General features: G+C 46.2%; 5 protein-coding genes across 5 annotated transcripts; 1 reads left to right on the plus strand and 4 right to left on the minus strand.

The window, feature by feature from the left end:
* Positions 1-41: 41 nt before the first annotated feature.
* Positions 42-1,706, minus strand: PUMCH_001861 (uncharacterized protein; the record flags this gene model as incomplete). The annotated part of the gene is made up of 1 exon (XM_063020895.1): positions 42-1,706. One exon carries the CDS (start codon positions 1,704-1,706, stop codon positions 42-44), a length of 1,665 nt encoding a protein of 554 aa, XP_062876965.1.
* A 2,319-nt stretch (positions 1,707-4,025) lies between these two features.
* Positions 4,026-6,776, plus strand: PUMCH_001862 (uncharacterized protein; the record flags this gene model as incomplete). Its single annotated transcript, XM_063020896.1, has 1 exon — positions 4,026-6,776. One exon carries the CDS (start codon positions 4,026-4,028, stop codon positions 6,774-6,776), a length of 2,751 nt encoding a protein of 916 aa, XP_062876966.1.
* Positions 6,777-7,446: 670 nt separating this feature from the next.
* Positions 7,447-7,896, minus strand: PUMCH_001863 (uncharacterized protein; the record flags this gene model as incomplete). Its single annotated transcript, XM_063020897.1, has 1 exon — positions 7,447-7,896. One exon carries the CDS (start codon positions 7,894-7,896, stop codon positions 7,447-7,449), a length of 450 nt encoding a protein of 149 aa, XP_062876967.1.
* A 559-nt stretch (positions 7,897-8,455) lies between these two features.
* Positions 8,456-12,313, minus strand: PUMCH_001864 (uncharacterized protein; the record flags this gene model as incomplete). The annotated part of the gene is made up of 1 exon (XM_063020898.1): positions 8,456-12,313. The coding sequence occupies one exon, from the start codon at positions 12,311-12,313 to the stop codon at positions 8,456-8,458; it is 3,858 nt and encodes a 1,285-aa protein (XP_062876968.1).
* A 506-nt stretch (positions 12,314-12,819) lies between these two features.
* On the minus strand, positions 12,820-13,407 carry PUMCH_001865 (uncharacterized protein; the record flags this gene model as incomplete). Its single annotated transcript, XM_063020899.1, has 1 exon — positions 12,820-13,407. The coding sequence occupies one exon, from the start codon at positions 13,405-13,407 to the stop codon at positions 12,820-12,822; it is 588 nt and encodes a 195-aa protein (XP_062876969.1).
* Positions 13,408-13,664: the final 257 nt, after the last annotated feature.

The raw sequence follows: 13,664 nt of genomic DNA on the forward strand, positions 1-13,664 counted from the left end.
ACATGCAGGAAAAGATGTACATAAATTTGCAGCCAAGCTACCTAATTAAGCAAGTCATCTATAGACCTCACTTTCGGCTTTTTGATCTGGAATGCTGACGTGAAATCGACTGCAATAGGGGCGATATTACCTTTGTTACTTTCGTTGTTTTGCTCTGTCTCCGAATTCTTCAGTTCAGAGGTGTCTGCTAGTCTAGAAGGTGTGGAAGTCACAGAGACTGGAGGAGATGGTGAAACTGAGAACGACAAGCCAGACTTGGGTTCAATACCGACATTTTGAGCACCTTTGATCTCGCTGGAAGAATCCATTGTCTGACTGGATAAATAATGCGAAATCGGAACTCTGCGTGTGGTATCTGCCTGATCGGAATTTTTGAGTGTTGGCTGCATTTGAGATGCAGCTTCGCGTGATATAGTCTGCTTCTTCTCAGATTCCAAAGCAGCTCTCGGTAAATGCCTTCCTGACTGATCAAGAAATTGAGGGCTAATTGCGCGTGGCATGGCGAGACTCTGTGTCAGCGATACGTATGGTCTAGAGGGTGGAGGACCAGGAAGAGGACCAGGACCGTTCGGCATCCTTCCATGGCCAATGTATGGTGGATAGTACGAGGAGAGGGGCTGACCACTAGCATTGTACTGGATTAAAGGTGTTTGGGCTGCTACCAAATTCGTGGAGGCTGGTCCGTTTCCAATAGGACGAGTTTGAGGAGGAGAATAGACGTTGGTGTATTGGCCCTGGCCTGGTGGAGAAATATGGTAGTACGGAGAGTTTGATTGAGTTGGAGTGGTCGAAGAAGGACGCGAATGATGCCCTTTATCGAAATGCAGCGCCCGGCTAGGAGAGCTTTCACTGTCAATGACAGACAGATCGGCAGTCTCACTTCCCGACAATTTTTCGTTGGAATTGCTTCTTGAATGGGATCCCGTCGAGGGGTCCAGCTTCTTGTATAGGTTAGGTGTTCTCTTTCTACGTTTAATAGTGTCCCTTTTCATTTTAATGGGACGGTGTTTGCCATGCAACTTGAAGTACAAGCCACAGGCATTGCAAATTGTATTGCCGATATCGTCTCGGCGCCACAACGGAGTGATGGTGCTGTGGCAGTTGAAGCAGGCCACCGCCAACTGTCCATCCAGATCTCCTTTTACTTTGGATGTCTCACCGACAGTGGGCTTGGAGGTTGAGCTGCCCTGGCAGCGCGTAAACATGCGATTATCGAAAGCAGGACAGCCCTCGCACGCCGGCGAGCCACCCATTCCATTACACGAACCATCACCTTTACACGAGCCACCCTGAGCTTTCACTGCAACAGTGTTGGGCGGTCGCTTCAAGTTGACCGGTCTGTGATGGTGGTTGGATCGTAGGTAGAGACCGCACGCATTACATATGAGGGTGCCATCGGGCGCCCTGCGCCATAATGGGGTGGTGGTGGTAGTACAGTTCGAGCAGACATTCTGGTCGCTGTCTTCTACGACCGCCATTTCTTCATCCATGGCCGTCTTGTGGTCGCCGAGAGCATTCACCAGCGCACTCTGAGGCGGCAATTCCTCGTGTTCTCGTAGCGGCGACGGCTCTCTTTTTATACTTTGAGGCGGAGATTGTTCCATGGCCGGTGGCGGGTCTGCCAGATGTATCTGTGAGGTTGCAGTATGAGTGATGCTAGCGGAAATGTGTTCCAGCAGGGATTCAGGGGGAGCAACTGGAGACATTAGAATTGTAGTTTTGCATTCATTCCCGCAGATGGAGATTTACGAAGATGTGAGTGAGCTTAGCAAGAAAGGGATGACGCAGAAGAGCAGTAGGGTTAGGGGTGGTGAGACTCTAAGAGAGAGAGAAAGAGGGCAACAAGCGAGGCAAAGAGGGATGAATATCGTTGCAAAATGTGAAAAGTCCAGGTTCGAGACGATACTCTATGAGATGCTATGGTTCACCGACGCTGGAATTTAATTAATTAGTGTGGGTGGCTGTATATGTAAAAGTACTGGGGTAGCACCTCGATGGATGTATAAGTGTATTAGTGCTCTGCACACAGGCCGCGGACCTGGATCGGATGCTATTCTAAATACCTGAATACGAAGCGTGGAAAAGACGGGAAATCTATGCAACAAAGGTCAATGATGGCGGCGAGACAATGAAGAGGACGAGGTAGAACAATTTTCAGTTGATCGCACTCACCAAAAATCATCACCGCAAAGATGTAGCGCAAGCGCACCCAAACTTGGGCCATCTCCAGATTCCCAGATCTGGCCAATGGGAGGCCGCGCGAAAGTCAGCAACGATGTACCCGTCCTGCCGCGCCAAAGTGGCGCGCGGCTGAGAGCGGATGCGCCATTTTGGATGGGCGGCAATTGTGGCTGTCTCCGAAATCGGGGCGTTTTGTGTCGGAGTTATGGTCGCAGAGTTCTATGGGGCGGCTTTAGGAGTAATTTCTCAATGCAGTAATTCAGTAGGTGGTCAACGGCGGGCCTGTGTAGGGCTTGACGTTGTGCCATCAATATGGACAAATTTGTTTCAAGTGCTTGACACTTGTCCCAGCATACACTTTGGAGACGTTTTCGGTTTCTGAGGGTTTCTAGCTGACGAATGAAGAAAAAATTGAGACACGCATGAGAGACTCAAGACAGAGGGATGATTTGTTTATGATACCCGATCCCTTTGTGAGACATTCAATGGAGGATACAATTTGCACCCAGAGGCAGCCTTGAAATATGTTCCACAAGTGAAACAGAAACAGAAACAGAAACAGAAACAGATTTTGTTGGAGTTGCCGAAATGAAACTTCAATCTGATTCTCGAAACCTAATCTTGAAAGTCTATCTCGAAACTGGAACTCGAAAGTCAAACTCAAATCCTTGCCCGTGTGTCTGTTTTCTATTGTTCTCGAAACGAACCACGACCATCCAGAAACATCCATTGGCCGAAACCGACGTTGACGCGCACAGCGAAACGCAATACGGCAGACAGCTTTTCTGCCGAATTTCGCTCCCAGTCTATCTTGGCCGTTCTGCCACCACAAGCTACCTAAACCTTCCCCATTGATGAGGATCGGCAGTCCATAGACAGAATCGCGACATCGAGTGTGTATTTGGAGATTCGGGAATGTGTTCAAGAGCCTACGGCAAGACACACGGATGAGAGAGAATCACAAACACCACCACGAAAATAAAGTATAAAAGATCAGTAAATTTGGCGAACACACAGAAAAGAAGGTTCTCAACCCCTCTTTCTTTTTTTTCTCCCAACGATCTTCGCCAGACCACTGCTTCCATTTTCGCCCACACTCACATACTCAGACTCAGATGCATTTCCCAGACAACCGTCTGTCTGCAGGCTGCCGCGGCCGCGTTTGTTTATACCCCTGTGTTTACCCTCGCGCCCGGTGCTGCCTGCAGGACACTTCTCAGGGCCCACCCAACCAGCTGAGGTACCTCCCCAGAACAGTAGGAACAGAGAGATAGTGGAGTTGGACCCCAATTTCCAAAACAAAGGTTTCGAATTTTTTTTTTTTACCCTAAAAAAACAGTAGCTTCATTGCCAATTTATCTTCTCCCTCCTAAACCCGCACCTGCTTGTTCTGTTGGCTCCCTTGGTCCTGTCTGGTCGCTCCTCCGGACGCATCCTACTACCTACTCCCTGTTTACCTGCTCCAAGTAACTACGCACCTCCAACAGAAAACAACATCCACATCCGCTGGCATAGGTTAGCGCCGGAAAAGAGGACACCTCCCGCACACTTCTATTCGCACACACGCACCTGTTGCTGTCTTGTGCCTCGCTGCGGCCCGTCTGGTTTCCGACTTCCGACTCCTGTTTTCTGTCTTCTGTTTTCTGGTTCCTTTTCTACGGCCCGTCTTTACTACACATAGAAGCGACAAACAGCCCGTGATTCTGTTAGAAGATCGCCGTTTACACATCAACTGTCTTCCGTTCTTTTTTTCTCTCTTCATTCTTTGCCCCTGATCCCTGCTAGACCCTTGCATCTCTCGTCATTATACCCTCTGTTCCCCTTAGCATCAAAACACACACACCATGAAGCGACGCTCACAGCAATCCACCCGTAGTGCCACCCGCGAGACGCCTCTGCATTCTCCGTCGGCCGGTGGCGACTCGTCCCCGGTTATCGAGCGCATCTCGTCCCACAAGACGTTCCATCACAACGAGTTGGACTACTTCACAAACGAGCACTTCTCGCGTTCGTTCAACTCGTTGATTTTGGACGACACCGAGGAGTTCAAACTGAAGAAGCTGCACAACAAGAGCCCGCCCTTCGCCTTGCGCACCAGCACCCTAGTGATCGACGATGCCGATGACCCGCTCGAACTCCACGAAGACTTCGACGACTTGTCGGATGTAGAGCCTGTAGAGGACCAACTCCCAACACAATCTGAGCAGGTCGTGAATGAACCTCCTAAACTAGCTACAAAGCCTCTTCTCAAACGGTCTTTCAAGTACTTCAACTTGTCGATCGACTCCAACTTGTCTCCTGGAGAAGTAACAGTAGAGGGCAAACAAACGTCATCATCTGCATCGCTGTCGCTGCGAACAACTCCATTCAACAAGTTCAAGCGTCCGCACAAACTCGTTAGTCAATCGCCTTCGCCCAGCCAAAACGGTAAGTTCAAAGCTGTCCTCGATGCTATCTCGCCGGTCAAAAACGAAAAAAAATTGTTCAAAAACTCGAATAAGATTCGCGTGACTTCTCCTCTACGATCACAGTCCGCAGACTCTCCGTCACGCAAGAGAGACTTCAACTTCCGCAAGATCTTCAAGAGTCCAAATTTGAAATTCAAGGGATCCTCGTCACCATTGAAGAATCATGTCTACGATCCATACAACTCGATCTTAATGGATGAATCGCCGCTGCGCGTGAGAAAGTCTTCTCATACGTTTCAGATCCATCAGGATAGCAACTCGCTTGAGCCTACAACTGCAAAGAAACAGCGTAACAATTCCGCGTCGGCTATAATCCCTAGTTTTGAGCCGTATGATGACAAGGAAAACACTCCTCGCTCCAATAGTCAACCCACTAAAAAGCCTTCTTACAAGTCTGTGAAGCCACTACAAATTGCCTTTGAGTCGACTGGCCTTGTCAAGAAGAGTTCATTCGCAGGAACTACAAAAAAGCTACCACCGGAGACTCCAATGAAGAAGAACCCCCTTCTTATGATGAAGAAAGAAAAAATGAGGCCATTTGATTTTGATGAGGATAGCTTTTTGAGTCATGATCATTCTATTGAGGTTGGTAGAAACGCAAATTATACACACTCAAATGATTCAAACTCCTCCTTTTTCAAATTTCCAACAGTTTCATCTGCGCAAAAAGATCCAGACTATAATTTGCTAATTCTGTCTGACGTTGAGTGCGAGGACCCTGTGCCCGAAACACCAACGAAGCTGAGCTCCAGAGGAGCACATCCACTCATTTACCGTACTCGTTCAACTAACCACTCGGATACTCTACTTCCCAGGGAGAAAGATGAACCTTGCACCCCAATTCTGCATGCCCCTTCTGATACCTTGATCTCGCTGCAGGCAACACTTAATCTTCTTAATACCGGCCGCATCAATACAGAGGAGAAATTGGCAAAGGAGGCGAGTTCCAAATTGGTAACTTCTAAAGACCAAGTGGATGAGTATTTAATGGAGAAGTTCGGGAAACAAAACATCTCTTACATTGGATGTGGCCAATTCTCGGTAGCTTTTGAGTGCAATTTTGGTAATGAAAAATTTGCTATCAAAAGGACAAAAAAACCTGTCGCTGGAAGCCACGAGCGCAAAGCAATCTTGCGGGAAATAGAAGCCTTGAAAGTCCTTACCTCCATTAAAGATGAAGAAATGGAAATCGAGGGAGGTAAAGAGAATTTGGTGATCTTTATTGAGGCTTGGAATTACAATAACTACTACTACATCATGACCGAATTTTGCGAGGGCGGGTCCTTGTATGACTTTTTGGAAGAGCACAAGAGCTATAAAATGGATGAGTTCCGAGTTTGGAAAATCCTCATTGAGATTATATCTGGTCTCAAATTCATTCACCTGAAGAACTACTTACATCTCGACTTAAAGCCCGCTAATATTTTCATCACATTCGAGGGAAGCTTGAAGATAGGAGACTTTGGACTTTCAACAAAGCTTCCAATTTTGGAGAAAGACTTTGATTTGGAGGGAGACCGTAATTACATTGCACCTGAACTCATTAACGAGAAGATCTACACACCATTTGCAGATATTTTCAGTGTCGGTTTGATCATATTGGAAATTGCAACAAACATTGTCTTGCCAGGAAATGGAACGCCATGGAGAAAGCTTCGAAGCGGAGATTTAAGTGATGCTGGAAAATTGTCTAGCGACAATATCAGCGACTTCTTACATCATCGTAACTTCTCCTCGCTCACTTCATATACCTCATCTCTAAATTCTTTGCATCCTAATAGCATCTTCAACATGGGCAAGAGTAACTCAAATCCCTCGAGCAAACAAGGAACAACGAGTGAGACGCTTTCAGCGGGCATGGCCACGGCTGGAGGCAACAAACCCATTGAGAATTTGCGGGATATCATTCCAAAAGGCGCCCCTGAATTCCTCGTCGACAACTCACGAAACTTGGATAGTTTGGTGGCGTTGATGTTGAAGCCCAATCCTTTCGAACGACTTACTGCAAGCGAGATTCTTTCTCGACCCGAGTGCGTTGAGATTGAAACAAGACGAAAGGCAGGAGCAACCATTTTTGAAGGAGAGTTTGGACCCAATGACGAAGAGTTGGATCCTCTCACAACGTGATAAAGATGACCTAGACGTTTAATGTGATTCTTGTGGTCGTGGTGTCTCCTGGTGAGGCGCCATTGACATGTATAAATAATGAGAACAATAAGAAATGCAACTTAGCAACTGTAGACTTGCGATTATAAGCGTTATCGTGCCAATTATATAAAGATGTCATGTATCAGTGATCTCAGGTTATAGGTCTAGCTTCGTAGCTTGCAGTTTATCTTCATATGACTGAGAAGCCCAAAATACGGGAAAATGATGTGTATTTATTGACTTCAAAAATCGGTTGATCTGAATTGGGACCTTTTGTGATGTCATTTGCATTAGTTGTAACAGTTAAGTACGGCGACGAATCCTCACAATCGTATCAAAGCACGCAAACGAAATTTTACAAACATCCTTAGCAATCTAATTCATACATAATCAACTAATTACCCAGATTTCGTCCGTCATCTGTCGCAGGCTTCCTCAGACACGTCTCATCTACAATTGCTACTTTCTACCTCAGTCATCGAGAATGTCCACCAGATCAAACTAGCAAGGACAAATTCCCCTAGATTATGACGCACAAAGCCGTCTAGTCTACAAAGTATACCAATTTGTTCATTCGATTTGAAAATTTATGCCCCAAAAGGGACGAATGCTAGATTGAAGATGAATATCTGACGCCCAAGCCGGCCGCTTACTGCACTTGCGAGTAACCAGTGAAGGGGTTGGCGTTTTGAGACTTCAAGTACTCGTCGGACTTCTCGTGCCACTCTCTGTTCATCGTCACGGACTTAGAGCCTGCGAAAGTTTTAAGACCAACGAAGATGACCAAACCAGCGAACATACCAATCATGGTACCCCAGAAAACCTTGGACTTGTCACCTGGAGAGTACAATGGAGCACGTGGGCCCCACTCACCGTAAGAGATGTAGTAAGCAGCCTTCTTCTCGGCTGGGGTCAACTCACCCCAAGAGATCTTCATTCTCTCCTTCAAGTCATTTATCAAAGCAGATTGGTCGGCCTGAGGCAAAGTCTCCCATCTGGCCTCCAATTGGTTGACGTAGGCGTTGGACAAAGCTCTAGGAGCGGTCTTGGCCACGGTGGAGTTGAAGCGAATAGATCTGGCGAAAGTTTGGCGAAGCATGGCGTATATATATGTTTTTTTTTGAGGTTGCGAGCACTGTTCACACAATAATAGTCCCTTGCGTTGCTGTTTTGGGTCAGGAGGGAGAATCTACGTGGTGTTATGCACTCAGTCTAGCTGTTAAGGGAGTGTTTGGTAGATGAGATTTTTCCTCTTTATCTGCCTGCCGGGCTGGGAGCCATGGGGCCATTCCCATAGCGAGAAGCGCGGGCGGTGATTGGTGGGCGCGCATGGTGGGGGCACGCCTGTGGTCTGTCATTTGTAACTGAAGGAAACAGGAATGGGAGGAATATGGGGAAAAATGGTCTGTTCTAATTGGCTGTGGGCTGTATTAATATTTTGAAGTTTTTGTTTTTTTTGGTCCCATGAGGCAATTCGCTTTCTCTGATTTTTATTCTTCTCTGGGCTTATGGGTATTAGGTGACATGCTTTATTCAGGGAAATTGTTGTAGAGTAGAAATTGGAATACTTAAAATTTAGAATTTAATGGTATTTATTACATAATCACTAAATACGCTCTTATGCATGCGGTATATGATTAGAATCCCGGGCTCTGTGCTCATCGGGTGCTCTTGAATAGGTTTCGTATAGCAGGAACCGTTACACATTCATCGACATCCCTGTCAATGGCTCTGGCATAGCCCAAAAATTTCAGGAATAACTCTACTACCTGGCTCTCGGTGCTCTTCCACATCAATGCTAAGAGATCGTGCTCTGAGACGGTGTTGGAGGTGAGGAAGTGTCTTTCGAGTTTATGGTGTATTTCGGACACCTTGGCGGTCATCTCCTTCTGGGAATGGGAAGATGCTAGAGCTTTGATGAGAATCTTGCTATCTTTTTTCTTTGCATTGACGTCGGCTTCAGTATTGGTGGTCACAAAATCCAACATTTTGCCAAAGAAACGATGAAGCAAATACTTGATGTACTCGTTCTGTACCCTCTGGAACACCGGATCCAAACTCTCACGCATGGCAAGAGTGGTTGGGGTACTATTGAACCCCTCCAATTGCTGCAACACCGAGAATAAGTTTTGAAGGATTGCAACATTCCGATGGGCTCTCTCCTTTTCGTCGTGAGAATTGTACTTGAGCAATGGATCCTCCCGTCCAAAAAGATCAACAATGGCATCGGTCAATTGTCTGTAGGAGTCGCTGATCATCTGCAACACTTCACTGGTATTTTCATCCTCTGCGTCCACATTATTATCCTGTAGCGTGGTTTCTGTGGTTAAAATGATCACATTCAAGTTTTTGACTCCAGGCAAGAGCAGGCTCTTGGCCCTAATATCCGAATTCTGTAAAACAGAAACATTGTTGGCCACGAATTTGAGCCAGATGTTCTTATAACGATCAATCAATTTTCTCAAGAAACTGTATGCCACAAAGTCCTGATACTGAGCCCTTGCGTCTGACAATAATTTATAAAGTTCAATCAATAACTGAGGCACCTGCAAATCGGCTGGCGTAAATGTCTTGACAAACTTGTTTATGTAACTTCCAAACACAGCGGTCATGTTCTGAAGTAATTCATTGGAGTTGATCTTGTAGTCAATCAGGTATACATCAGGAGATTTGAAGTATGCCACTCGATCATCGAAGGTATTGCTCTTAATAAACTCCGAAAACTCGTCGGTGAAATTTGAATGAAAGAAGTTGCAGCAGAAAAATTGCAACACCAAAATTAACTCACGATTCTCTTGTACCATGCGCATGATTGTACGAGGGTCGTAAGTTGTCTCTTTGCCCAGTTCCACAACAGGTGGGGCCTTAGTTTTCACCTGCTCCTCTGTTCCAGTAGATAATCGTGAGATCAACCTGGTGGAACCGAAACGAGAAGATCTTCTCTTTCCAAGGCCATCAATGGACTCGAATCCCTGCGACAATCTGTTCGACGCCTTTGACTTCTGACTATCCTTTGCAAGTTTAAGTCGCGACACGAAATATTTGGACAAAAAGTCAATGAGAAGCAGGTTGAAATTGTCATTTAGGGTTTGAGCATCTGTCTCAGAAATATTCTTGACAAAAAAACCGACTCCGATGTAGTAAGTCAATTCCGAGAGAGAAGTGAGTATCGTGCGAGGGAAAAGGTTGTCGATGTCCTTGCTGAGAAGGGCGATGCAAGCAGAAAATTTTTCATGAATGAAAGCCGCAAATCTTGAAATGAACGAGGACGAGACCATTTCATACCTTTCTTGATATTGCTTCAATGCTTTCATTTGGCCAAGGCCATCACCAGAGTCTTTAGGTGCGATGGCTCTCAAAGCATCGAATAAAGCGACTAGTTTCAATTCAAGAAGAGGAATTTGAGACAAATCATCAAAGTCATTGTAATTTGAAACAAGCTGTAGATCTGAGGTATTGACTTTGACCTTGTTCAAAATCTCATTAAGGTCGTTAAAGAGAATTTTGTTATTGACAGCCTCAACTTGCAATCCCTTTGAATTTCTTTCTAAGTCACTTATTTGAGGAGCAATTTTTTGAAAGCCGACCTCCATCTTTTTGAAAACATAGATCAAATTTGAAACTTCATCCGCAGAAACTTTTCCTTCATTCGATAACTTGTCTTTTCCGTAATCCATGTTAATGAGCTCTGCCACATTCTTACGTTTCATTCGTGAGAGCTCTTTTGTCAATTGGTTAGAGAGCACTTCACTGCTTTCGGTCACCTTCCAGCCAATCTCATCAAGTAGCTCGTCAACTTCAGGATCAGTTTGTAACTTGTATGATGAAGCTGATACAGATTCGACTTCTGAAACAGGAGTAGCAGCCTTCTCCATCAAGCTAGATCCGGCCGAGAAGCTGCTTGCAGCATCTTCAAAATCCTCCGCCCGGAATTGCAGCAGCACATTCTTTCTGTGACCGGGTTCAAATTTCCTTTGAGAGCCAAATTGTGAGTCCATAAAATCCTCAATCTCTCTAATCGATGAATCAATAGCAGAATCATTAATTGTGCTCGGAGGCCTTGAACTTCTCATTGACTCGCGGCCCAGCCTCAAATTAGCAAGAGGCTTCTCACCCGAGGATGCATCCAGAAGTGTTGCTTCTTCTGCTTGGTAGTCTTCTATGGTAGTGGATTTTCTAAGTGGCAGCAGGATACCACGCCTCTCTATGGCATTCTCTTGAGTCAACTGTCTCTCAAGAGGGTTGACTGACTTCGAAGGAGAATGAGCAAGGTTTGGAGTTGGCCCGATTGACTTGTTTCGCGTAAACGTAAGATCTGTTTCAGATCCATCAGCTCCTGTAGCAGAAGTAGAGGTCTCTTGTGTAGTCTCAACCGTTATTGCCTTGGCCATAGGACGTTCCGGGGAAGAAGGTTTGGATCTTGCTTTTGGGAATGGAATAGCCGACGCTGACTCGGAAGATCTAACTTTTGGCATCGTTTGGCTCGATGGTGGCTGCGCGGATTTTGAAATGACGGCCGCAGTACCCAAAGCAGCGGCAGTTGCAGCAGCGGTAGTTGCAGCCGTGGCAGCTGCTACCACGGGTACCAGCGATTGTTGTTGCAGCTCGCGAGTTTCAGCAGAGGGCGAGTTGAAAAAAGCATCCTGTAGAAACTTGCTGCGGTTTGGCGAGCTTATGGTGGTGATTTCATGTTGGGCTACGACTGCCTGAGCTGCAGTCTTCAGTGGACGGTCAACGTCCATTACCTGCATTGGCTTCATCGGGAGTTTGCCGTTGGCTGTGAAATCCAAGTCGCGATAGATCGCAGCCTGGTCCCGGACCTTTGGCTGCGGAGGTGGAGGAGGAGGCCTATGTTCTACAGATTGTTTCGGCGGGCTCTTCAGGCTACCGCCCATACCGAGTTCGGCCAACGTGATCCCGCGAAGTTCGGGATACCGCCCAGTGAATTTGTGGTATATGAGCACCAAATGATGAATAAAAGTATGCATACGTTCACGGCCCTCACCAGAACGCCAGTAGTAGTCCTTGTTCAACAGCAAGATCAAGGAGTCGGGCCCCAATCTATTGATGCATTTAAGCTCCTCTAGGTCCCACGTGCGGCCAATCTGGTAAATGCGCTTATCATCGTTGTATTTACCCTTCTGTAGAAGAACTCTGCCTGAATGCTTGGTGCACACTACAAGAATACGACTCTTCACCTGGCCGATCTGGGCCGGAGACAAGCCATCTGGAGGAGGCCGCTGCGGATATTGCGAATACTCGCGCGCATTTAAGTGGGTGTTATATTTGATTTCGGGAACCCGCTCGCCGTTGATAGTTTCGTACTTGGAGTAGCAGTCTTTGATGATGTGATCTACGATGATCCGCCGCGGGTCTACGGGCGGCTGATTTGTGTTTTGACGGGGCATTGCATTCATGGGGTTGGGCGACGCAGACCCCAGTTTCGGTTGGCGGGGCAGGGCGTCTTTTGGAATGGGAGAACTGCCCAGTTTATTGCGAGAATGCCTGTGGAACATGTGGAATGAGTCAATTGGTGGTTAATTGTTGGGATGCAGTTTAAGGGTGACGTAGGATGAGCGATGAGATGCGATACGATGTGATGGGATGTGGTATGGACAATGGGGTGTGAGGTTTTTGGAAACAGTATTTCTCCTACTACGAGGTATGGTATGTGTGAAGTAGTGTGTAGATGCGTAGATGTGTAGGCATGGAAGCAGGAGATTTGGAAAATCAAACAAACCCAAACGAAAAATACGAACGATATTATGAGATACTTTTTTTAGTGAAGAATTCGATTGTCGAGCGAGGGATTCTGAAAATACAGTATTGTTTTCTATCTGTTACGTAGAGGCTACACCGCATACTCGGTACTCTATGTATATGTATATTACATTTCCAAGAACCCGACACTGAAAGAGGCAGCGAAGCTTTTAACCAGTACATATTCTTTGCTCTTTCATTATCTATGTCATCATTCCAATGCATCGCATCCACGCCCAGGGGAGCTTTCGGCCGAACCCCTCTACTTTGCTTCGGTCTGGTCAACGTAGTAGCTCCACATCTCCACCAATTTCTCACCGCGAGCATCCATGGAATTGAGTCTTCTTCTCAAAGCTTCATTGAAACAAATCTCTTGCGCAACAGGGAAAAACTTCTCCGGCCACTCTTTGCTGAACTGTTGGCATTCAGCCACAATCTCGTTCAACTCCACCTGCTGGATCTTGTTCTGTAGCTCGTACTGCTTGAAAATGTCATCTCCAATGAGTCCGTCTTGGTACAACTTATTGAACACGGTCTCGTTCTCCTTCAACTTCAATGATCTACGAATGGCCTCCACGGCTCTTCTCAACAAGGCAGCCTTGACTGCTTTCTCAGGAGGGCGTTCATCTTTGGCCAATGACTTGTCATAGTATTTGTCCTTGAGGGTCAAGTATAAGTCTGTTGTGTAGTTGTGCCCGAAAAGAGACTCTGTTTGTATTAACTTCTGGAATCTGTGGCGCTTGTATTGGACCGAAAAGATGACGAATGCGGTGACCATAACAGCCACGTAGATGAGCGGCGTGTAAAGGGAGATTCTGACAATCTGCTCCACCTTTTCTTCTTCTGCCATTGTGTGTGTATGTGTTTCTATGAGAAGTGTGGTTGGAGGTGTGGATCTGTAGGAGACACGTATAGATGTGGGGGGCACGGGTGTTTGCTATGCAATTTGCAGCCAACCAAATGTCCTTCGAAAAGGAATGTGAATTTTAATTTTTTGAGGTAGTCGTAAGAGGGTGATCGAAAGGCTATTGTATTTCTCTATAGATTTTCTTAGTTCTGTTCTTGCTTGGTGTATAGCTACGAACAAACACTTGACTTAATATGGCA

The sequence above is a fragment of the Australozyma saopauloensis genome, chromosome 2 (assembly GCF_035610405.1).
Source record: "Australozyma saopauloensis chromosome 2, complete sequence".
Taxonomy (NCBI): domain Eukaryota; kingdom Fungi; phylum Ascomycota; class Pichiomycetes; order Serinales; family Metschnikowiaceae; genus Australozyma; species Australozyma saopauloensis.